Genomic DNA, 26,718 nt, shown 5'->3' with positions numbered 1-26,718 from the left:
TTCATTTCCCATCAGTCACACTACAGTAAATCACAATAAACGGCATCTTGCCACATATCGTCCGATATGCTGCTCTCGATATGCCGTCGAAGCAGAATTCCGTAGAACAAACGACGACGTGCGAGGTGATCCCACATTAAAAAGTAAAAAGTAAAACACGACGACGAGAAGTCGCTGAAGGACGCTCGCGCGATAGAACAGAACAGAGAGAAAAGGAAAAAAAAGAAAGACGACCGACGACGACGTGCAAATTTGCAGGTGTCAAGTTTCGCAGATTTGCACCGACCGACCGACCGTCCCGGGGGGAGAGGCAAGGTGGGTGGCGTTTTTTTTGGGTGGGGAAAATGAAGAACTGCTTGTTTAGGTCTCTTATCAGTGTGCTTATCAAAGCTAAACAGTGCAATCGGTGGCACTTCCTTGTTTGCTGAGGTGGATTAAGTCGGTTGACTTTTTAGATTAATTTCAACTTTTTAGAATGAAAACTACTTTTATCTGTCTTAAGCATTTGCGATTAAAAAAAAGTACAATAAAAAAACAAAATTGGTAACCCCACTTTCCCCTTTTCTCTTCTCTCTTTACCCGTTTGACATTTGCTCGATGGTGGCGCTTAAGCGTTGTTGAACCTCGCACTTTTAAACCTCCTTTCCGTTGCTTCAGCCACCCACCGCATCATCGTTTGCCAATTACATCATAAGTGACATTCCGAACACGCCACTCGATAGAAGTGCGAAGACGGTGGCGGTGGCGGCTCGGTCAGTCAAAGTGCAACAAATTTGCATTCCTTTGGCACCATCGACCGACGGTGGCATTGGTGGTAAGAAAAGAGTCATTAAATTCGTTCTGATCGAAAAAAAAAAAAACTTTTAATTTGTGGAATAAGTATAAAAAGTATAAAAAAATATGCATCACTAAAATTCTGAAAATGCTTGAAATAATTATCCAAAATAAATTTCTGTTTATGAGAAAAACCATACAATTTTGGCAGTTATCCATACAAAAATAGTATGTCAATATTCTAAACCTGTTTCTTGGGAAGGATGCGTCTGATCAATCTGGTGTCGTTGGCAAATTTGTTAGATTGATTGATCTTATTTTCTGATTTTCAAAATTTTTGTTTTGAAATGTTTTAGGGGACCAAAAAATCAATCTTTTGCGCCATAGAATATTTTGGGCAGATATTTGGCATTATTTTTACAAATCGAGAAAATAATGATTTTTTTCTAAAAATGTGTTTAATATTAAAACAGATTAACCTTTTTTCTTAAAAAAAAATTTGAACTAGTTTTTATTAAAAAATCGATTTTACATCAAAAATAAAATTGTAGAGTTTTTTTTTCTAAAACACTATTGGAAAAAATATAACACGGCGGCAAAATGTCTGCCCAAACTTTTCAATGCCTCAAAATATTTTGGCCCCCTAAAACACATCTCAAAAATATCAAAAATATATCACCAACCAAGACAGGAAATGGATTTTATTTGCATTTTTTTTATTTTTAGCTCAAACTTTGTGAGGGACTTCCCTGTCATGTTGTGTCATTGGTTCACCCATACAAGTCTTCATACAATTTTGGCAGCTGTCCATACAAAAATGATACGTAAATATTCGAAAATCTGTAACTTTTGAAAGAATTTTCTAATCAATTTGGTCTTCGGCAAAGTTGTAGGTATTGATAAGGACTATTCAGTAAAAAAAGGTACACGGAAATTGTTTTTTCTCAAAATCCAATTCCCCAAAATCCGGTTTTTATTTTATTTTCGACATTTATTACACGCAAAGATTTTCCGGTGACCATTGGATGCTCACTCGCCTTAACCCATCCGATGTTCAAAACTCTGAACATCAGATGTTCAAAGCGTTTAAAAAATCACAAACACAGCCACACTCTCGATCATACGATATACTTTTTGTCTTAGTATGCGTTATTTTTGCGTCCCGCCACTGCCAAGCGAAAAAACTCTTCTTCATCCTTTTTAAAATAGCCGACTCTTCTTGTTGAACCAGCTTGACGTTTCACATTTTTCTCGTTGTTATTTTTCCTACTCGCATCGGTCGGTCGGGATTTAAGGAGTTCCGCGGGATCACCGGAACTATCGCCGCTTTGCTAAGCCAAAAGTGGTTCCTGTTCTCCATGTGTATGGATGTGCCAAGTTGTGAGATTTAAAGTGCTTGCTGTCAAACGAAAGGTACGCGTGAAGAAGATTTATAATCTGAGCGGAACTGTCAAGCAGGTTCCGGGTAGGTCATCTGTCCACATTATTCTGAAGTTTGTGAAAATTGTTGTATCAACTCAACTGTGCAAGTGAAAAAATAATCTTTTGAAGCAAAATTGCTTTTGTTGTTCTATTTCCGCAGCCGGCGGGGTGCATTTTTAAGCTGCGGGTTGCACGGATGACCATTTCACGTACACTTGGGTATGATGGTCAACCTGTCGGAAGAGTTGTTGACGCACATTACCGGCCTGAAGCACCAGAACCGATGAAAACACGTCCCGGAAGATTACCGCTCTGACGAACAAGTGTATGTGTCCAAGTTTAATGAGTGTAATTTGAAAAATAACTTCTTTTTATCAACAGGTCAATTGCATTTTGCGCCGGCGAACCTGTTCCACTTGCGCCATGAAAGGCAACCCGAGCTACGAGTTGGTGCGGAGGTGCTGAACGACACCAAGGCCGCGAGCGTCATTCTAATGTGCGAAGCGATCGTGGATTGCCCCGGCCAGGTGTCGCCAAACTTGCACAAAGTGTGCGATTACAACAGCAACAAGGTCAAGGACCTGCAAGAGGTGCTGTTCGAAAAGCACTTTGACGAGCGCTCCGTTTTCCCTTAAATCGCGACGAAGGTAACTCCTGCCAGTCCCGAGTGATGCTGATTCGCCCAAGCAGCTGACCCTCCACGACCGGATGAACATCAAGTCTCAATCCTCCGTGCGGCAAAAGTCTTCTTGATCCGCTCAGCTGTCGGGATCACCGCTCGCGCAACTCCTCGTTCCGAGCGCGGATTGCGACGACGTAACTTCAACAGCCGATCGCAAACGGGACCGGCCGGATCCCTTCCGTCGGAATCCGGACTTAGGAAAACGAAGTTAAACCGAGTTGCAGATCACCATCGACCGTTTCAAGGAGGGGCCGTGATGGAGTTGAATGCACCAGATTGAGGTGAGCCTAGCTATACCACTGCGTGCTGTGTGGAAACTAGATTCGATCTTGAGGTGTTCACGATCACGAGCTGCATCCCCGGGGCATATTCTTGGTAAGATTGCATGTATTTTCCCCGATTAAACTTGAATGACATTACTGATTTTCAGCAAGAACTCGGAGCCGAACATTTCTACTCGCGACGACTGGACCTGATTCGTATCGAGCAAGTTCGTTATACCGACGTCGAAGCCCTTTTGCCGTCGACAGTCTCCTCACTTCCACCGAGTGAATGCAAGTCCAGTTCGCAGCCGATCTATCACCGCTTTCGCAGTCCTTCACCGAGGCGTCGCTCTAGAAGCCTATTCAGAATTCGCCGTCCTGGCCGGCAACGATCATCGCTGCGCTCCAACTAACGATTGCGGCACAGCCGTCGGATCACCGCTCATGCAAACCTTCCCGAGCGCGGTATGCATTGTCGCACCTTCAACAGCTACGATCACGAACCTAGCCGGACGGATCCATGCTGGGGTCCGGGTTTGGCTAAAAGCATGCTTACGACGATTGGCCCAGACGAACTACGAGCACATGAAGTAGCGTGTGGGCGTGCGTGTGTGTTGCTGGTCCGTCGAGGCAAACCCCAGCGCCCTCAGGAAGTTCAAGTCGTCGCCGGTTCCCCGAATACCGAAGCTAGGGTCCTCGATCCTAATTCTGATCCTGCGTGATCTGAAACTGCCGCTAACAGGCTCGTGACTCGTGGTGTCGTAGGGATGACCAAACAACTGAGAAACACTTTAAAAGGTTGAGTAACTTTTTTATAAAATCAAAAGAAAATTGATGTATTAATTTATAACGAATAAAAAAAAGGTGCTGTGTGTTTTTCGATAACTTATTTTCTCTCTTGGGAGAAATATTTATCGAAACAGCCAATTTGTTCTGTTAAACCAAAAAATAAACTAATTCGATCGTGATTTTATGGTAATTTCGATTGATTTAGTTTGAATTTTGGTTTAACGGCAACAGAAATGGTCTGTTTTGATAAATATTCTCTGGTGATATTTGGTTTGCGTCCTGGGGTATCGAACAAATCCACCTGGTGGCAAAAAACGGAACTAATCTGAATGATGCAACGAACAGTGGCGCCGCCAGTGGTGAATAGGGGAAACATCAAAAAATTTGCGTACGATGGCACGCACACATTGAAACGAGCTGTCAAATTGCCAAAAAGCATTTTGAACATCGGATGGTCAACGCGCTTTGAACATCAAATGCGCATGATCGTTTATGACCATCCAATGTTCAAGAATTTTGTGCCAATGGTCAGAAAATTCGCATTGGCGGTTTTGCGTGTAATATGTTTTAGGGGACCAAAACCCGCAACTTTTGAGCCATAAAGAAGTATGGTCGAAAATTTTGCCGCTGAGTTATGATTTTTTTTAAATAGTGATTTTAGGAAAAAATCTAAATTTCAAACATAAATATTTTGTTGACCTCTTTTTTATGTTAATTTTAATTTGCAATCAAAAAGTACTTTATAGATTTTTTGATAAAGTGCTCCGTTTTTAAGATATAGCCACTAAAAGTTTGAAAACTCTAAAACAGTTAAAATACATTTAAAATTTCAAATCGTTTGATATCCATATTGCGAATTAAAAAAAAATGATTATTTTCGAGAAAATATTGTTGTGAAATATTTAGTATTTCATTCAAAAAACTCTATAACAGTTAAAATACATGCAACATTTCAAATCACTTAATACCCATATTGCAAATTATAAAGAAATGAGTATTTTCGGGAAAATACGGTACTTTGAGAAAATTTCAGTATTTCATTCAAAATTTCAAATCGTTTGATACCCATATTGCTAATTATAAAAATTTGAGTATTTTCGAGAAAATCCGTTATTGTGTGAAAATTTTAGTATTTTATTCAAAAAACTCAAAAGCAGTGAAAATTTATGCAAAATTTCAAATCTTATGATACCCATAATGCGAATTATAAACATTTGAGTATTTTCGAAAAAATACGGTATTTTGTGAAAATTTTAGTATTCCATTCATAAAACTCTAGACCAGTGAAAATGTATGCAAAATTTCGAATCGTTTTGATACCCATAATGTAAATTATGGAATTGAGTACTTTCCAAAAATTCGATATATTTTTAGTATTTATACTTTGAAACTTACCATATTATCCCGAACAGACGGTAATAACTAAATTCATGCCATTTCAATAACAGATACTGTTAAAATAACAGAAAGTGTTATAGAATATTCTTGCAAAATCCATGTTTACATAAGAGTTCAATAACAGTTTATGTTATCATAACAAAATATGTTATCGGTCTGATATTGATTGAAAGCCAGAACAACTTGGGAATAACATTTTTTGTTATGGAAGAATACCTCAAACTGTTATTGGGATGATCGGATTAGTTGTTAAAATAACAAAAAATAATAACAAAGATTTGTTCGAAGAATAACTTAAAATGTTATTCGTCTGTTATTACAATAACAATCCAATAACAAAAAAATCATAACGGAGAATAACAAATTTTGTTATAAATAACATAAAATGTTATTGGCCTAGTATTCTTCAATAACAAAAAATGTTATTCCCAAGTTATTTCCGTCTGCTCGGGATCAAAAAAATATTTGCTAAGAGGAAGCTTGAAAATTCAACATATTTGTTTGATTTTAGTCAGTTTTAGAAACATATTGAATATCATTTATTGCCCGTTATCGTCGATTAAATTATCGCCGATAGAATTATCGGAATAACGAATTTGATAGATAATCGTTATCAAACCTTGATAATTTTATCGTTAACAATCTTGAGTTTAACGATTAAAAAAAAACGTGCCCATGACTGACCATTTCTAAACAATTTTTTTCTTAAGTTCAAAAAATTTGCTATAAAATTGTCTAAGAGACATTGAAGATTAGACTTCGGGTTGCTGAGATACAGTGGCTTGAAGAAAAAGAAAAAGGAAAATTTAAGTTTTTTAAGACTCACCCAAACAACCCACAATTTTCTAATGTCGACATCTCAGCAACTAATGGTCCGATTTTCAGTGTTAAAACATGAAACATTCGTGAAATTGTCCGATCTCTTCGAAAACAATATTTTCATTTTTTTGAATCAAGACTAAAAAGGGCAAACTATTGAATATTACGACCTTTTGAAATGTTAGTCTTGATTAAATAATTAAAATATTGTTTTCGAAAAGATCGGAAAATTTCACGAATGTTTTATTTTTTATCATTGAAAATCGGACCAAAATATTTTTGTTTTGTTTTTGTGAATGTGGGTTTTATTTTAATAAGAGCGTAACCATTTTTATTTAAGATATTCCTGTAACTTTTTTTATAACTTTGCCGAAGTTACCAAATCGATCGAGAAATTCTTTTTCGAGAAACAGATTTTCGAATATTTTCATAGCGCTTTTGTTCGACAGTCTCCAAAATGTATATAAAAAAAAACAAATTAAAAAAAGAAAAAACAATTAGGAAATTTTATTTATTTTCAAACAATTTCTACAACGCTACATTCTGGCTTGCCCATTTTTCCGTGAACCAAATACCAATAGGTACACTGTCAGAATAAATCACTCTTCAAACTAAAAAAAAAACACGCCCTGCAAATTTCCTCCCGAAACCATATCAGCGCGCGCATTCCTCCAACTCGCTTGCACTGACATTCGCTGAGTCGCGTGCTGTAATTAGGATCAACCTCACATCACCGGCAGCATCGTCATGATCGCGCAGACTGCAAAACCACACACTTCACATGTCGGCGGCGGCCCTCCTCGCCAAAACTTCCTCGAAATAAAGATTGATTGCGGCGAGAGCCGGTTTCAGCAGATATACATTGTAGTGCATTGTGGCACTTTGTTGCACACTTTTTTGCACTTCTTGGAAATGTTGAACGAGCAGGGAGCAGACTAGGGATGCTGATGTGGGTCATTCGGTGGAAGAAATCGCTCGAAGATGAATGGACAGACGGACGGACGGACGTACAAACGTAACACGAACGACGACGTCGACGAGCAAGATCAGACCTTGATGCGTGCCAAGAACCTTCCCGTCGCGTATCGCGTCTACCGCGCCTCGCTTTCCGAAGAAGTTGGCAGTTTTTGGTTTGTCGACAATAGAACAAGAAAGGGGGATTTCGTTTTGAGATGAAAAATGGAGTTAAATGGGACTAAGAATGTTTTTTTTTAAAGCTATCTAATGATTTATGTATGGCACTCCCAATTATTGTCAAAAATCACGAGAAATTTTTATTTCAGATCGCTTTGACATTTTGAAACTTTTTTGCGACTTTATGTAGAATTGGACGCCCGATTTGATGACTAGAGGGTGACGATTCTCGAGATTTTGAATTTCCCGGGAATCGAGAGTTGAATTTGGCCATTTCCCGGGAATTCCCGGGTCCCGGGAGCTTTTTTTTTTTTTGATTATGCCAAAACTGCTAACAATTTTTAAAAGGAAAGGTCATAAATTTGTTTTTTTTTTAACATTCCAACACCCAAGGCTCCAAAAAAGTTGGAACGTCAACTTCAACTCGCTGGTTCTCGGGCGTAACTCACCCAATCAAGACAATTCTTTTTTCCAGTGATTTGTCAGGATGAACCTTGAACTTTGCAGAACTCAATTTGATCAAATCTGTAATTTTTGCGATCAAACACATCGTTCCCACTTTTTTTTCGCGTTAAAAAAAAAATTCGCCAAAAATTCCGCGTAGGCTGTCGTTTTAAAAAAGTTGGAACGATGTTTTCGGTCGCAGAAATTACAGATTTGTTCAAATCAAGTTCTGCAAAATTTTAGGATCATCTAGACATTCTTACAAATCCCTGGAAACAAGAACCGTCCGATTGGTTGAGTTATGCCCGAGAACCAGCGAATTGAAGTTACCGTTCCAACTTTTTTGGGAGGCTTGGGCGTCCGTGTAAGTTGGACATGCGTTGGGCGTTCCAGTGTTAATGAATTCAGTTACAATTCATTCATACTTATTTAAAAAAAAAGTTAATTTAAGTAGCCTCATTATTTCAAGGAACTATTTCAACCTTTAGATTTTTTTCTGAATCTGCAAATACAAGATCATTTTTTGCGCTTTTAGGGACTCAAAATTGTAGTTTAAATGTTTACGAGTCTTAATTCGCACAGAGTGATTTTTCAAAAGTTGCACAAGCTTGTTATAAGATTTTTGTAAAGTAAAAAAATAGCAAATATATTACTTCCCAGTATCGGGATTTTTGCAATATAACAAATAACAACTCAAAACAACAAATTGAAATTGTTTTTTTTTAAGGTAAACTGAAAATATTCATTGAAGAAATATTTACATTTATCAGGAAAACCCGATTGTTCACAATTTGTGGACCTTAACAAAGATTAAGGCAATCTTTACAAATAGCCAGAGATTTTTCTTCCACAATATATCCTAATATTAAGGTTGATGCGAAACACCAAATGACTTATTTACATCAAAAATGAAATTGCTATGCTCGAGAGAGAATATGGGTTTTGAACTTTTTGAAACGGGCTTTCGTTTCTGGGATGTAACTGCTAAGTATGCTTTAAGGTAAATTTTAGGGCTTACATTGTTCGAGCTTCTCTCAATTATAGTTATTGGAACATTCGACAAGTTAACATCCATTTCGAATTTTTCGAATGTTTTTCTGATTAGTTTATAACATTTTAGTTCGATATTTATAAGTATAAAATTTCCCGGGACTCTCGACCAAATTTCCCGGGAATCGAGAGGTCCAAAAATGGTCGATTTCCCGGGAAATTTTTCCCGGGAATTCCCGCTCGTCACCCTCTATTGATGACGTACTCAGAATTACGAAAAAAAACAACTTATTTTCCATCGAAAAAAATACCAAAACAGTTTCAAAAAATTTGCATCTGCAATCTGCAATAACCTAGACAGTGTATTTTTTTTTCATTCCGAATAAAAAAAATAGTTTTTTCTAACATTGCAGCGTTTTTTTTAGAGTGTAACGATGTTTTTCGAAGTTGTAGAGCAGACAATTACAAAAAATACTTACTTTTGTTGTTTCTTTTTGTTTCGTTGTTCGTATCTGGCGCTGGTGACCTTGAACGGCCATGATCAACGACGATCAACTTCAAAATTTTCTGATCAATTTGGTGGCTTCGGAAAGTTCTTAATTAGGATTAGGACTTTTCAGAAAAATAGGTACATAAATCCTTTTTTTTATTTGACTTTAAATCACTAAAACTTGAATCCTTAAAATATGTATTTTCGATTTAAGAAATATTTCGATATGCTTTTGGGGACAAAAACCTGCAACATTTGAGCCGTGGAGAAATGTCATCCATTTAGCCTTAATTTTCTAAAGAAAAGAGTCAAATTTTCAATGCAAACAACGAAATATTTTAAAATTTTCTGATCATTTAGATTTTTTTTTAATTTTAGAATCTAGTTCATATTGCTTAACATGGATTTTTCGACCTCTTCAAATATCAAGTATAATCAAAACTTAGACGTTAAATTACAGCTCATCAGAGACATGTTCAACTGAAAACGAGTAAGAAATAGCTCAATATGACTAAGCAATTTTCAATCGAAAGTTTTGCAATATAATTTTATTATATAGTTTATTATAGAAACAGCTACACGGAGAAAAAAGAGTTCCCAAAATCGTGAACAAACGTTCATGAAAATGGGAACCACGAACAAAGTGTTCAAATTTCATGGTACGTTTTTCAAAATCGTACCATGGGATTTGAACACTTTGTTCGAGGTTCCCATTTTCATGAACGCTTGTTCACGATTTTGGGAACTCTTTTTTCTCCGTGTAGTTGGATGGAATTAGGACCGAATCCTTAACTTGCCAAAAATATGAGAAATTCCACTAATTGTCCGATTTTTAAAAGTCGAAAAGATAAAAATTATGGAGAATTTGTTCAACTAATCGAAAAAAACACTTTCAGAAATGGAAAAAGATGGATACTTTAATTTAAAAAAAATCTTTAATAACCATAAATCAGAATTTAAATAACTATAAATTGAAAATTATGCAATTTATAAATTTCAAATTCGATTTTACATTCAAAACGGTTTTCTGTGCAAGATGGTTTCTATTTTTTTTTTCAAAAAATCATTAATTGGCTGCACAACTTGAATCCGTACATCTCTTTGGCTCACAAGTTGCGGATTTTGTCCCCTAAAACATCGTTTTTCATCCTTCTTCTAGACTAGTTTGGCCCGATTTAGAATCACTATCTCAAAAAATACAGGCAAATTTTTAAAATTAGTAACATGGATTCCGGTGGAATCGCTGGCGGCGGTTGGACACGCAATCCAAAGGTCGTCAGTTTGAACCCTGGGGTGGAAGGTTCCTTGGAGTAAAAATAGGTTTGGTTGCTCTCCTCATTCAAGCCTTCGGACTCCTTGGTTCGAGCAGAAACTTGCAAAAGAGACCACAAAAGACCTGGGGGTCGTTAAAGTGGATAGTTTGATTTCATTTTGAACATGGATTTTTGAAAATTGTTTAATTGTGATAAAAGCTTATATAAAAATTATATTTTTTGTTATGTGTTCTTTTTTTCTAAAAAAAAATCCTTATACACACCTACAACTTTGCCGAAGATACCAAATCAGTAGGCTTAGTGATTTTTCACGCTCGAAAATTGCAAATTTCACGGGGACCTCAATTTCAAAACACCAAATTTCACGCAAATTTCGCGGAACTAAAAAAATGTTAAAATAATTCAAAAAATCCTATGTTTAAATCACAGAAACTACTTTTTATGCTTCATTATATATTATTCTTCAATAAATAAATAAAAATACTAAAAATCTTCACTAAATTTGAATGCAACACAAAAAAATTCTCCTAATTTTCAAAAAAAATCCTCCTTGTTTATGGATGGGCTAAACACAAAATGTAGGGCACGCGTATTCCCATTTATTGAACTGCTCTTTTAATATTCGACTAATAAAGCTAAAATGTTTCGCTAATTTGCCTCTGTTATATCATTTTACATTTTATTGAATTTTATATCAAGACATGATTTAAAAATCTTGTCCAGTCAAAATTAGTAAAATAAATTGAATTTTCTGTGACATTTAGCCCATGAAACATATTTTTTAAGGGTTCTAGCTCACTTTATAAAAAATAAATTTGCAAAAATAATATAATTTTCAACAAAATTGAAATTTTCATTGTAAACAAGCCTTACCCGACAAACTTCGTTCTGCCTTTTTTTTTCGTTTGTTGACTTTTTTTAAACTTTTTTGCTTATTTAGCCTCCTGTGAACAAAATTTGATTTTACGTAACTTTTCCCATACAATCTGCAGATTTTCCGGAATCGCTTCCAGAGTGGCCAAAAGTGTAACTTTTTGGCGAAAGAACTTTCCTTGGATTTATACGAACCCAACGCAACAAAGAGCACCTCGATCCGACGTTCCGTGTTGAATTGATTCGCATTCGAACAAAACCGTCGAAATTTTATATATATATAGAAGATGAGAAAAAAAAACTAAAAACTAGTATTTTTTAACTTTCACTGGAATCATCCACCCAAATAAACAAATGTCGTTAAAATTAAACAGGCCTAAAAAAAATGATACCTATGTTTTAAAAATGTGATTCCAAAGATAAAAAATACACTTCATTTATTTTGAATAAAACAAAGCTGGATTTTTTTAATGTCTTTCAAAACTATACCTTTCTCATAAAATAGCAGTAAAATTTTTAATACAGCGAATATATTACTAAATTTAGTTAGTTTCTAAAAAAAAACTCAAAAATCTAAACATTTCTTCAAATGGTTCATATCAACTTCATATACATATATATTCAAGCTTTTAAATTGAAAACTAATAAAATTTAATTGAATAATCTTTTTGGATGAAATATTTATTAAGTTGTTATTGAAAAAATGATTTAAGTAATTTGATAAATTTCACGAATTTCACGCCGTCCACGAAATCGTCAAAAATCACTAACGCTATAATAGTAATTAAACCAGGGTATTCACTTGCTTAATACTACAGTAGTTGATAAGATTATTTTATTCATTTATGAGTTTGATAAATTATTTTGAGAAAAATCATTAAATTTTCACACAAACATAAAATTTCACGGGATTTCGCGGAAAAAGCCAAATTTCGCGGATTTCACGCTGTCCGCGAAATCGTGAAATTTCACTAACCCTACAAATCAGATAATTCCGTCAAAAGATACAGATTTTTGAATATTTACACACCAATTTGGTATGTCCAGCCGATTGGGTAAACCAATGACACAGAATGGCTTCTTTGGTTATAGAGAAGGCTCTCACAAAGTTAAACCCAAATCAAAAATCACAAACGATAAAAATCGGACGATTTCATAGAGCTGAAATGGGTTGCAGCAGCTTAAAATATTTTCATAAAAACATAAAATTGAGGACAACAAGAAACAGCCGATTTCAGCTCGATAAAATTTCAATAATACTGGTTGAAATTTAAACATTATCTATTTTATTTATGTACTGGAGGGTTGATGATCCAAAAGATTTTTCTGTTTTCGAAAGTCTGAGTTACGTATTTGCTTCGCAAGCAAAGCCCGCTGACCGGCAGTGAAATTATGAGAAAGTATAGCATAGGGTTATGCTGATACAACTTATCTCAGTCCCGAGTATTAGGTGGTGATAGCCCTCGTGTTGCCTCTAACATCCCATTTTGGAATGGCAGAGAACCGGGCGGTTGTTTTCACGGTCGTTGGTCATTGTCTGGCCCCACCTTATCATAGAACCAAGCACCAGAAGGATCCTCGATTTATCTTAAGACTTTCAATCCCCTCAGGTACTTCAAGGATTGACGCGTTTTTTATATCAGAAGATGACATGGTTTATCACTGCAGATCAATAAGGGGATGACGTTGTCCACTTTTCCTCCAACGAAATCGACTACTTTACCGATTTCATTTTGCTGGGCGAAAAAGGATGCCGGCTACTTCTAGGCAAAAACTCAGCATTTCCCACTTTTGCACTTAAACTCCATCTCCACTTCTAGAGTGCTAACCTTCTGATGGCCGACTGATTAGCGTCCCAGACTGCCAAATCTGGGGTTCGGGTTCGAAAAGGAGGATGTATTTTCTGTACTGCAGTCTTCTCCATTCAGGAAAGGTATTTTATGAAGAAGTAAATCGCAAAGCGTCCTCTTTGAACTATCCTAAATACCGTGTATGTTATAATCTTTTTCAGGTTGTTTCTCGGCTTAGTAGTCATGAAACGAATGTCCAAACTTGTAACTTTCCAATCATTCCTACGTTCCACTGCACTTTAGCATCTTCTTCTGAGGCTTTCAAATCATAGTTCTCATGTAAGAAGGCTTGTATACCCCTTTTCAAGGTCCTCTACTCTTACTGAAATTTTTCCCAGTCCACCAAACCCCACATCGCCCCCAGTGCCCCATACACCACTTATCAAACGCGTATTAATTTTTGCAAGGGGTCACTATACTGGCCGGCCACGACCCATACAAACAAAACAAAAAAAAAGACACGGTTGATTGATAACGCACACCCAACACTGCAAACTTTTTTTTTTTTTGTGCAAACTGTGCCACTTCGTGACGCACAAATTAACGACGAGTCCCTAACTAATCTCGGCGGCTTTGGAAGCGGGACGACACTTACATGTGAGATCCAGATCGAACCCATCCTGGGTGTACCGAATGCGCCGCTTGCTGACGAGCCCCCGAATCGGGTTGGTCATTTTTGTCGCCGACAGACTGCTGCTGGCCATACACACCAGCTTCCCACCGTTTCTTCCTTCTTCCGAACACCGTCGACACTTTGCTGCAATTGAACTTCTGGATATCTTCCCACAATGGCACACTCTTGATACTTTTTTTATGGTGATTCTCGGTGGGAATACACACAATCGAATCCACTGCTGGCCGCTGGCCAAGCTCAGTGGTCGTCTTCTAGAGATTTTCTATATCACACACTTGCTTCTTTCGTTGATCCTTGAACACTCTTGCACTTCTTGGTTCGAACGCATCGAATGCTGAATCGAACACACCACTGGAGAGGATCTCTTCACCGACTCGAACCGAACTCTTCTTATCGGAATGGCAATCGCGGAGCGAGTTTCTTGTAGCTTCCTTTGCGCTACTTTACGCGTAGTAGCTGAACGGTATCTTCCTGTGAACTCTCCCCGTCATAACTCCACTAAGCACTCGAGAGACTGGACTCGACACTGCTGCTACTTCTACTGCTACTGCTGCTGCTGCTGCTACGGACACTGCAAATCCCGTCTTCCCTGACAATAGAACAGCTTCACTTTTGCACCTCGACAGCGACGGCGACCGCGGCGGTGTTTCTTATTAGCCATTCAGGTTTCTCTAACATGCCCACACCATCACACACTCACCGGGGTGCGCGTGCACACATACACCAACCTCCTCCTCTACACTACTCACACGCCGACGACTTGGAGGAGGTACAAGCAACTTTGCAGCGTGCCGGAGAATACTGAACTGAACCACCGGTTTCTCATAGCTGCGGCCAGCAGGAGCTTCTTCAACACCACGTTCTCTCCTCTCACGTTCTCGCACGCTCTCACTCTCTTCTTCACACTGTATTCGCTGCACTGTTACCCTCACAAACACCAACCCAACACTGTTCTCTCTCTTCACCAATACACGCTCAACGCAGCGCCGTACAAGCACTTGTAGACCGCGAGCCGGTCTTCACGGGCCGGACTTGTTGCAGCAGGCGCGCGCGCTCCTCTCCTTCCTTCCTCGTGCTGGAAGTTCTGCTGGAGAGATCCTTCGATCCAAGTTCTGCCAGCAACCGGTCTTACAACCTCACGAACCCCTTCTCGTCCCAACCAAACCGCCCAACCAGTCAATGGGTTCACGGAGACCCAATTCGCAGCGCGAGACCTGCTGCTGAAAACTTGTTTCGTTCGCTGATGCTGCTGCTGCTACTGTTGTGCCGATGTTGCCGAAGTCGATCGTAACTCCTCATGTCAACTGGATATTGACATTTTAATTATAGCGAACCGGCGGTGACGACGACGACGCCGACGAGTATCAGGCGCTGCTGTAATGAGGAAGAGAAGCGGAGAGAAGAGAGATCATTAATTGCTGGAATCAGCTGATGGATGAGCGATGAAGGAGGACCGATGAGATGCGATGACGATTGGAGGAGACAGCAAGAGAGGGAGGGAGAGAGCAGTTTTATTGATTACTGTACTTTGGTAATGTTTCGCAACTTGCGGGCATTAAACAGTGGATATCGGCATTAGGTTATGGTTTCTGGTGTAATCCTGGGAGGTTATTCAATTGAGTATCATTATGTCAATCAAATAAACTAAGAAGCTAATTCATGGTCTAGTACAAGACGAACATAAATCTTGGTTAGAGATTAGTCAAAGTTAATTTATCTATAAACCTAGAATATCTGAAATTAATAACCCATCTAGAATCAACCAGAGAGCGAAAATTCAAAGTACCGAAATTCAAATACAGCCCGACTCCATTATCCGAAGCCTCGATAATCCGAAGTTTCGATTTTCCGAAGGTTTTATGGGACTTCTGATAATCTAAACACATTTTAGTTGATTGACGTCCTATAAAATTACAAAATGCATTTCAAGCAAAACAATTTAAATGGGCCAAGGCCGAATTGTAAACAAAGAGTCTGTCCTGCTCGTTTGTAATGCAAACATCCACTGACGTAAGCAGGACAGACTGTTTGTTTATACTTCGGCTTTGGCCCATTTACATTGTTTTGCTTGATTTTTTCAATACTTTATCACCGCTATTTTGGCTGCCATCTTGGATTAAAAAAATAAATCACTTTAACGTAATTTAGGGGTCATACCAAATGTTTACATTTCATAGGTCGCCTCCCTAAGGTGTCTGATGAGGTCCAGCTTGTGATGAAACAATACCTTCTCTTTGCTAAGCAATCGAATCCTGAAGGGATTTGTGTTGGTCTGAGCCGGGATTTGAACCCCGATCTGCCGCATACGAGGCGGAAGCGTTACCACTCAGTCTCCTTTTTAATTCAATATAAGTATGTAATATTTTTTGCTATCTCTCACACAACCTAAATTACAAAAAAATAAAATATATTTTTTTGCTAATTTATGCATGACATACTTTATGGACGAAGCCTTGTGGAAGTTTCAATTTTTATTTAGTTATTAATTACCATTTAACCATTTAACTGGAAAATAAACACATGAATCGGATTTTTTCAGAATAAAACCTAATTTCACAAAAAAAAAATTGAGAATAAATCAATGTTTTGCTAATTATTGCAAACTTTAAAAACCAGCACGATTTTTTTCCAATCATTGAAAAAATGTATCGTTTTCAAATAATAGCTACTCTTAGGTAGAGCGTCCAATTTCCCGGGGTTACAAATTTCCCGGGAAACGGGAAATTTTCAACCAATTTCCCGGGAATTCCCGGGAAATTTAAATTTATTGAAAATTGTTTTGATCTTGGTTCTGCTGCAACTAAGTTGTTTAGAACAGCGACTGAAAGGCTAAAACAAGTGTGAAGATCAATTAACAGCTTAACTGCATGTAAAAAATCAAAAAACTGCAAGAAAATGTTTTTTTTTTTTCTTATTTTATAAGCTCCAATAGTACAATAAATCAAAAATAATGTCATTTATTTTTTTTATCAAGGTAACTAAACAGTGAGTAGTGAAACAGCATCTAATTCCGTCGTACCTCTTATGTTGGCAGGTCAGCACTTTGACGTTCAATTACAACTCATTGAAGACGATTTCAACTGAAATAGAGTGATAAATAGCTCAATAAGAAGTGAGCAAGCAAGTTACTTTTAAAAGTTTTGCAAAATTAGTTGTTTAAATAGAAAAAAATAGCAAATTGGATGGAGTTAGGAGCGAGTGCTTAACCTGCGAAACCTACGAGAATTTCCCCTAAAATGAATCCATACTCCACAATCATACAAATTATTTTCTTGCCTCTGTGACCAGTAAAAGAGAGCGTGGTTTGATACAAAAAGTTAAAAAAAACATGCAGAAATTATGTTTTTCATGACAAAAAACAAACAACTCAATGTTTTCAAATATTTGGAATTAACATCATGTCACAATCAGTCTTACATGTTTTGATATTTAACCTTCTAACACCCATTGTTACACCAGTGCTCCATTTTTCTTTTACTACATATTGTAATTTCTTGTATACCAGGTATTTAACGAATTGAAATAATTCTTCTTGCACAAAACTATTTTAAAAATGTTAAGATACCAATTTGATTTTCAACTCATTAGATCATGGTAAACAAAAACGTAAAAATTCTCAATTTAATATATTTTTTTATGAAATAACTCCAAATATTCTTGAAAAAGCTTACTTAATTTTCCCGTAGCTTCAAAAATTAATATTATCAGATATCAAAGTGTCTGATAATCTGATTAATTGTATATGAGCTATAAAATAAATTTAATTGAACAAAATCATCTTCATTTATTTTTCTCTGAGCATCTAAAAAAATGGTTCCAAAAAGTATAGAAAATGTGTCCTTTTGCTTAAATCTCGGGAAACATATTTTTTCTGGAAATCCCGGGAATTCTCGGGAATTTTTTTCCCGGGACGGGAAATTGGACGCTCTACTTTTAGGTAAAAAAACGATTATTTTGGGTTTTTTACCGACATGATTTTTTTTCAGGTGAAAATTAATTTATCTAATAATTTTCAACTAACGATATCTCGGAAACTATTGGTCCGATTTTCAATGTTAATAATTGAAACATTTGCGAAATTTTCTGATCTTTTCAATAACAATACTTTAAATATTAAATTAAGCCTAACTTTTGAAAAGATCTAAAAGTAGATAATCTTCTTTCATTCATATGTTAGACCAAATCATACAAAAATCTGTGCACCATTTTTTCTGAAAAGTCCTAATCCTAACCTAAAACTTTGCCGAAGACACCAAATCGATCAGAAAATCTCTTTTCAAGATACAGAATTTCATAAATTTATATACATTTTGTAAGACCAGCCCCCAAAATTGTTTGGAGACATAGACATAGGGGGTGTTTTAAAAATCTTTTCAAGATACAGAATTTCATAAATTTATATACATTTTGTAAGACCAGCCCCCAAAATTGTTTGGAGACATAGACATAGGGGGTGTTTTAAATTTCATTTTACACCAGTTCAGTTAAGTTGTTTTGCAATCATTAGTCTTCAAAAAATGTAAGATTTGACGAAAACAAAAATTTCAACGAAAAAAAAACTTCTTTCAATACTTATGATCGAAAATTTTCAAAAAAACAATAGATTTTTAAATCAACCCAAACATGCTAAAAATGATTCTGAACGCAAGGGAATGCATTTTAAATTGATTTCAGCTAATTTCACTTAAATTTACATTGAAACTTCAAAAGCTTAAAAAAAATTTTTTTTTGCCCCCTGATTTTTCGGGCCAACTTTGAAGAGGGGGGGAGACAAAAAAATTGAAATAAAATTTGTACCTGCCTATTATTTTTTAAAAAACTTTCAGGCCTATATTTTCAAAAAAAAAAAAATCAGTTGATGATGGAAAAATGATTCTTTTGACCATACGAAAATTATAGGCTAGTTTTGAAAATTTTGATATTTGGGTCATATATGACCCATCAGGCCTGAAAGGGTTAATGAAATTGTTTTTTTCAGCCCTGATCCATATCAAGAGGGAGAGCGAAAATATACATAAATTTCACATTTTAAGACTCATTTTTACAGTTTTGTATATAGTTCTTTGGCCGTAATTAGACCCGCATTTTTTGTTTGGCCCTTAGGGTGACTTCCATCGTGTTAGGGTTGTCCAAAATTTGGTCTTTCCAAAAATTTTCGCAAAAAAAAACTTATTTTAAATAAATATCTCTGGACCAAAAAGCCTACATTTGATAAAATGTTTATCGGATTACTCGAATAATTTTACATAACATATCCTTAAATGGTGGATTTTTATTTACAAGATTTTAAGATACTATTTTTTGAAAATAAAAACACGATTTTTTGACGAGCAGAAACGGGACTCAACCTTTTTTTACTAAAACTGCGATAACATGAAATTTTTAGCATTGACCGATTCTTTGTGTAGGTACTAAAATTTTTGTTGGTGATAGATGCAACTTTGCTGAATCGTGCTATTTTCGTGGGGAACTTCTGTTTACAGATGTTTTTAATCGTATAAAATGAAATATTTTAGCTGCTTTGTCTGACCTAATTTGAGATTAAGGTTAATGTCTGTGAAAATGGATGATTAACCTCATTACGAACGATATTTTTAATGACGTTTTTTAAACACACTCATTAAATCCCCTGGATACGAATTTCAGCACAATTTACAAAACTTTACATAATAAAAAAGTTCGCTCCTAGACATCCCCCGTCACCCGTGTATCATTCCTAGAATCAATTTGGCAAAGTGTCACCTCGTCGTCGTCGTCGTCACTCCCAAACCCATTAGTCTTTTATTTTACGGTCGGAAAAATTCACTGCCTAACCTTCAATGAAACCGACAATAATGAGGAGGAGAGACTGTTCCATTCTTGAATTATTTCTTCTTCTTCTTTTTCTGTTATTTTTTTTTGCTAGTCTCCGAACATCATTCATTTTTTTTTCGTTCCCCGAAATATTAAATGTTGCGAAAAATTACAGCCGCGTCCTCTTGCATCGCTGCACTTGCACGTCTCAACGTCTCACGACCAAATGTCAGCCCGGGCGATAAATGTCGATGATGGAGAGAGAGAAAGATGTTCAGATGTGGGATTTTGGGACGGATGGCAATTGTTTTGTGAATGTGTGAGACCCATGATGAGAGCAGACACATGTCTCTAGTATGGAAGAGAAAATAAAATTCTGGCAACCCTGCCTAGAGTTACGAGCACTTCCAAAAAATAACAATTATTTCTTAAGAAAAATAACAATCTCTTCTTAAACATCGTAGATTGGTAATTTGAAGACCCTTTAGATGAGTCATACAAATAGAAGATTTGGCAACCCTTTCATATGATTCATTTTCAACTCATCTTAAGTTGTTAATAGTTTATGGGAAGAAATCTCAACCCAGTCCAGTAAATTTCTTCTTCAACCACAACTCTTCCCCAACTCTAGGCGTTCACATTACGCACATCCTTTTTTTCATTCTTCTGAAACCATCTTTCAGCAGACTCATCTCTCGTGTTCGGGGTTTGTTCAACCTCTTTTTCGAACCACCTTCCCTCGAACCACCACCGCCATAATGATGATGATGTTTAATTAGAAGTTGCGTAAATTTATGGGTTTTAAGTAATTTCGAACCGTGCAAGGGCAGCAAGGGGATGAGTGTGGCCGAGCAGAAATTTCGACCCCGAAACCGTGAACACACGCAGAGGAAAAAAAACTGAGAAAGAAGTTTTACCTGATGGAGGTTTGAACCATCCCCGGGGTTGCGCACTTCAAGGCTACGGGCGCAAGGGTGCGGAATCTCCGGGTTGGAGTCAGGGAGAATCGTTTCCTGTTGTTTTTTCTCTCTTCGTTTTTCTTTATTTTGGACACTTGTTTTTTTGACCCGCAGACTCACACTCACACAGCTAACATTCTAGGTTGGAAAGTTTGAGTGAGTTGCACACTGGACAAGGGAATGTATTGAGACTCCAAAACATTTCATGTATTTCGTTGGTTTAACATTACTTGTAAATACAGTTACTATCCTAAGCTGAGAAATGGACTGAAAGATGTTTTTTTGTTCGTGATTCGATTATCGCTTATAATATTTTCGAGGCCTTCGTATAATAGAGTCTGGGTAGTAATGGTCGGACATGTGACAAAATGTCCTCTGACTAAATTCCCTTTGACCAATTGTCACACTTGAATGGTGTGAAAAGATAGTACAGTGAAACCTCTTTTGAGGAGGTGGCGTTACGCCTTTTGTTTCGTCGATTTCTCTTAAACCGCACTATATTTTTTGCAATCTTTAAAATGCGTTTTGTAGATCTGAACAAAACCTACAATTTGCTTTTAATGCATTGCAAAAAAATTTGCGTCATTACAGACAAATCGACAAATTAGAAAAACGTTAGGCATCGCGTAAAAAAAGGTATCTCTGTACGATCAGATCCCAACAACTTTCTTATGAAGATTGACAACATTGCATGGAATCGAGTTTTAGGGAACTGTGAGGATGAAAGATGCACAATTTGGCCCAAAATCGACATGCGGCAAAATAGCCCGATCACGACAAACAGCTGAATAAATCAATGGGATTTGAAAATGGATGATGATGGGATAGAAAACCTTTTTACTTTTTATTTTTTACCAAATACATTAATTTTTATCTGGCAATTTCTTTAGAACATCAATTTTTACAATATTTTTTTAATTTCTTGTGAAATATTTAAATTTGTTTTTTTTTATGTAAAAACACTGTTTTTTCCTCAGTTTTCATCTTGAAAAGTGTCTAGCAATCAGTGTTGCAAAAGAGTGATAGAAAAGCTATCAATAGATTATCTCTGCAAGAAAAATATCCGAGAGTATAGCGGCCGTCTCTCAATCTCTCCGAAAACTGCAATGAAAGAACGTGAGATGGCGATTAGGAGCCGACCACGCATGACGTCCCGTTAAACTGCGTTTGCAAATTTGGTTTTGTGGCGACTTTTGTGGTTAAACGCTGTTGCGGTAAGATGATCGTGGAAGCGAGAATGAGAGAGAAAGGGAAAAAGTCAATCGCGAGTGGGTAAACACGAAAACGTGTTCGGCTATGTTCGGCGCTGAGAGTTTCAATGAGGAGAGAAGAGCAGTTGTATTTGAGGCATGAATATTCAGGCGGGATAATTGTAGTTGCTGAGAGCTGATATTTTGATATTTTAACATCCCTGCTAGCAATGTTTTTTGAATAAATTAGATGTTACGACAAGCTGTGTTTTTTCCGAGTTAATTTTGTATTTCGATTTTTTTTATTTTTTTATATTGTTAACTTTTTACAACCCAATCCTGCCTCTAAGCGGGCTGGATCTAAAAATTCGCCAAAAATCCATGTTTCAACAAATTTTTAATCTTTTAAAAGCATTCGACTGAAGAACTCTTTAAATTTTTATGAAAATTTTAGGGTTGAAGGTTTGACTTGTGTTATGTTAATTTGGCCAATGTTAAAAAAATACATTTTTCTGGGGTTAAGTTTGGCTGTGTTTCATTCACATTTGTTACATGTTTTGTAAAAATAAGTACGTAAATATCTTTTTTGTAATTTTCTAGACTATGCCTCCACGCATTTTTCTACAATTTAAGTAAAAATCGTATCATTCTTTTGCTGAAAAATAGAAAAAAAAAAAAAAGTTGCTGTAAAATGAAAAAACAAAAAATTATGATATGAGGTGATAGAAGCCAAATACTATCAACAGAAAACAGAAACCAAACATAATAAATGCAAATAAAAAAAATTATACTAGAGAAAAAAATAAGAGAAGTAAAGTTTTCCGTATAACGAAAGTTGCTCAAAATTATTTCCTAAACAAGGAAAAAAATAAAACCATAAACAATTAAAATTTGAGGTTTTATAAGCTGCTGCAAATTCTAAAACATAAGCAGTTCTTTAAAATAGGTTTTTTTAATCAATTCTTCGGAATTTCTGAATCATTTGAAACGCAAGCAGTTTTTCTTTTTAGTTTTGAAAAATATGTTTGTGTTTGTTTTTGAAAATAAGCTATAGTTTCTTTCTTTAAACAGAAGTTTTTACATCATTTCAAACATAAGCAGAGAATGAAAAATTAAAAATGATTTTTTGAAGAATTTCATCGAGTTCTGGGATTGATTCAATCATGAGCTGCTTTTTATTTTTTGTCAAAGAAATTTTGTAAAAGATTCCGGTTTGTTTAAGTTTTGTTAACCATAAGAATAGTTTTTTGGAAAATTAAATGAAATGTGAAATTTGTGTGAAATCTTTGAAACCTAAGCAACTTTTTTGAATAATACATTTTGTGAGGTTGTGTATCCTCTCGATTTTATGATAACATTATTTAAAAAAAAAACTTGCATAATAGAATCTTACATGATTTCAAGTGATAGTGTTTGTGAGTTTTGTTTTTCATTCGTTGTTTTTGATCAGATAAGGTTGATCGTTTTGCTGAATTTCAACTTTATTTTTAAACAAAAGTAATTCAGTTAAAGTATGTTTTTATGAAATAAAAACAATTTTCTATCAAATAACAGTTCAAATAGTTCATTCAAAAGTGCTACCATTTGGCTCAAATTTGGCATGGAAGTAAAACGCTTTTTTTTTATTTGGTGAATAAGGTGCTTCTATCCGAAATAGGGTGGCCCGAAAAATGACGTTTTTCGTCGATTTTCGCAAAAACCACATTTTCAACAAAAATCATATCTCCAGAACGGCTGAACCAATTTTTTTCCTTGTAATGTTTTACATAGCAGATTCAAAAATTGCGATTGCGAATTGCGATTCGGAAATATGATTTTTTTTAGCATCAAAAATTGAATTTTTCGACGCGCCGCACGCAAAACCGGAAACATAACGAAAACGAGACAATATCAACTTTTTTCTTTAAAACTGTAATAACATGAAAATTTAAGCGAATATTTTCGTCAATTTTTTGAAAACTAATGATTGCTAACCGACTTCACTGCTGTATAACGTATTTTCCATGTCTTTTTATGCGTTAAAATGTTGTAATTTTGACTTCGAGTTTAATTTTTTTTTGGCTGAAAAAAAAAACATTTTGCGAGCAGTACTATAGCCCAACTTCAGGGGAGAAGACAAAAACTTGTTCAATTGATTGTAAATTGTAAAATTTCTACACTACACTACACTACGCAGAACTCTACATTGAAATCTGCAATGATTTTTACACTGTGCTCTGCATTCCACTCGGAGTAACGCGGATCTTATTGTACATACCCGTTCTGATCAACCAGCTTACTATCAGAGTGTCAAAGTGAATCCACCTCAAAGGTGCCGCCTGAAATCGAAGACGCTTCTTCAATAGGTAAATCATGAACGCTCAGAGTAGAGTTCAGAACAAGTCTCGTTTGCCATATGGATCCACCTCGCCCCACCACCGTCCAAGTTGATAGTAATCTAGCTCGACGGGCCTCCGTCCAATGGGTTATCCACACACACGTGACGCATTCACCCGTTCAAGGACAACTATCCACGGCGGCGGCGACAACAACAGACCCTCGAGACCCCCTGAAGCAAGTGTGGCAAGGGAGGCATAAATTATACCAACTATGATACCGGCCGGCAGCGACGACGCCTTGTGTTGTGTAACATAACCTAACGTTTGTCGAGGGCGGGGGTGAAAGAAAGTGAGGTTAGACCAGTAGTAACGTCCAGGGCGCGCGAGATACGACGCCATTTATCGACTCCGCGCAGCAGTCACACCTCAAACTCCTGACGCGACAGGACCCAGGTTCGAAAATATTTATGCTTTAGACAGAAAGCGGCACATGCAAACGTCATAAACACTTGTTTTCACACGTATCCTTTCAACAAACACACACCTTTTGAGGCTATGCGAATCGTCTCGCTGGGCGGGAGGGTGTGAGCAAGGATTACGATGATGATGGTGGCAAACAAAAGAGTAGAAGTGAGGGAGGAAGTGACGCCGCAGCAGGGAGAAATTCCAAAGTCATCGAGGATAAATGTGGGTGAGTTTCGGCTTGAGGAGCATTACGGAGGAAGGCACTCCTTGAAATTTGTCTGGAAGAAAAACACGAGCGTGATGTGAAGGGTGAAAAACATGGATGAGTTTCAATTTCTGTTCAAATTTTTTGTTTGAAGAGACAAACATTAAGAAATCTGCCGTGTAGTATGATGAAACTATTTCCTTTTTTTGTTTTTAGATATACTAAACATTTGAATAATTTTCTATCAACCTGATTTCAAGATAAATTCGGTTCTTAAAATTAGAGATCCTTAAGAAAGAGATATGACAACTTTTGGTGAGTGCCTCGAAATACTTGTCAAAGTTTAGTGCCCCGATAGAGGAGAATAAAGTGCCTAATACACCCTTACCAAAAATCATGATTTTTTGAGTTCCAAATCCCACTTTTCATACGATTTTTTGAGTTCAGGTACTACAACCATAAAAATGGTTATATGGGTTGAACTGAAAAATTCGTATGAAAAGTGGGATATGGAACTCAAAAAATCATGATTTTTGGTAAGGGTGTAGAAAGTGAGGACAAGGCACTCAAAATGCAATGCCACTCACAGATGGTCACTCAAAATTTACCAAGCGTTTAAATGGAAGGTGTTCATTTTTTGACAAAACCTATGGAAGAAGTAGAGATTGTAAGCGCCTTATCTGTAAGATCTTGGAGGTGCTCAATTTTTTGACAGAATATCGCTGGGTTCTCAGTTTCTCGTGTCCCCACTTTCTATTCGGCCGATTTTGACAGGTATGATTTTCATAAAGTATTCGCCTCCTTTTCTCTCCCACAAAAAACTGGGGACAAGGTAGCTGTCAAACTAGGCCAAAATGTTAAAGTCACTCACAAAATGAACTTTGAGTGATTTGAGTTCATTTCTGACGTCACGATTTTCTTCTCTATTGTAGCGACAACTATGTCGTAAAAATCCCCATCCCTGATTGATTGGGAAAATGTAAACATTACCTGGTTGTGGTCAATCGCCGATTGTGATTAGTAGCACCGTTTCCAAGTTATAACCATTTCCAAGTTCAATTTCACGAAAAAAATGATGTTTGATAATATATGAAAAAAATAGCGTCCATCTCTGAAAAAAAAAATTCAAGTGGCAGATAAAATTCTCAACAATTTCCTTATTTTGATATTGTCGATCCAACCTTTGGTAACTGAGATAGGTCCTGTGCGCTTTTTGCAAACAAAATGTATCGGAGGTCGTGATGACTGTAACAACGTGCTACAAAAAGACCCGAGATATGACATTTCGAATAATTAAACAAAGTGAAAACTTATATTTCTATGTGCTACCCAATAAGCCCTCATTTTTAAATCGACGATATCTTGGAAACTAAAGAAACCTCTGTGAAATTTTCATACCTCTCTGATTTTGTTAAGATTGCAAGTCACGACAAACGTATCAAAAGGGCGAAATAAACTGATATAACGGTGCACATCAACCTGAGCTTTTGCACCCAAAATTTTGTTACAGACATTTTAGTATCTTCAAAAATACGGGCAATATCGATTTTTTTGTTTGATTCATCCCCCTAATGTACTGTCCACAAAGTAATTTACAACAAAGTTTGACTTTTTTGCAATAACGTTGATGCGGGATTGGGTCCGTAAGTTTGACAATTTTGGAATAAGAAGACAACAACTTCCTTCGTTGATGTGCACTAGGGCTCCAATTTTCCCGGGTTTTGTATTTCTCGGGAAACGGGAGAAATATTTTTGTAATCCCGGGAATTCCCGGAATCCCGGGAATTCCCGGAATCCCGGGAAATTTTTGAAACAGTCATAAAATCTACCGCCAACTGAGGAAAATCGGGACCACAGTCTACAGAATATTTGGAAATCGGTGTACTAATTGTTTTGTTAAGTTTCCTAAAAAAATATAAAAAAGATATCAAGGCATGCATTCAACATTTGAA

At 36.5% G+C, this 26,718-nt stretch overlaps 1 protein-coding gene across 6 annotated transcripts in view; it reads right to left on the bottom strand.

Moving 5' to 3' along the window:
- LOC120413114 (phosphatidylinositol 3,4,5-trisphosphate 3-phosphatase and dual-specificity protein phosphatase PTEN) overlaps window positions 1–26,718 on the bottom strand; it is a 146,135-nt gene that overhangs the window by 98,153 nt on the left and 21,264 nt on the right. For 5 of the 6 annotated variants that reach the window (XM_039573823.2, XM_039573821.2, XM_039573825.2 and 2 more), the window contains one exon: window positions 13,798–15,210. In XM_039573823.2, coding sequence (XP_039429757.1) covers window positions 13,798–13,906 — 109 coding nt within the window. In that variant the 5' untranslated portion in view covers window positions 13,907–15,210. The remainder of the gene's footprint in view (window positions 1–13,797; window positions 15,211–26,718) is intronic. The other variant, XM_039573822.2, reaches the window with a different exon arrangement.

This window comes from Culex pipiens, chromosome 2 (genome assembly GCF_016801865.2).
Source record: "Culex pipiens pallens isolate TS chromosome 2, TS_CPP_V2, whole genome shotgun sequence".
Lineage (NCBI taxonomy): Eukaryota > Metazoa > Arthropoda > Insecta > Diptera > Culicidae > Culex > Culex pipiens.
This window is presented reverse-complemented; position numbering and strand designations above follow the sequence as displayed.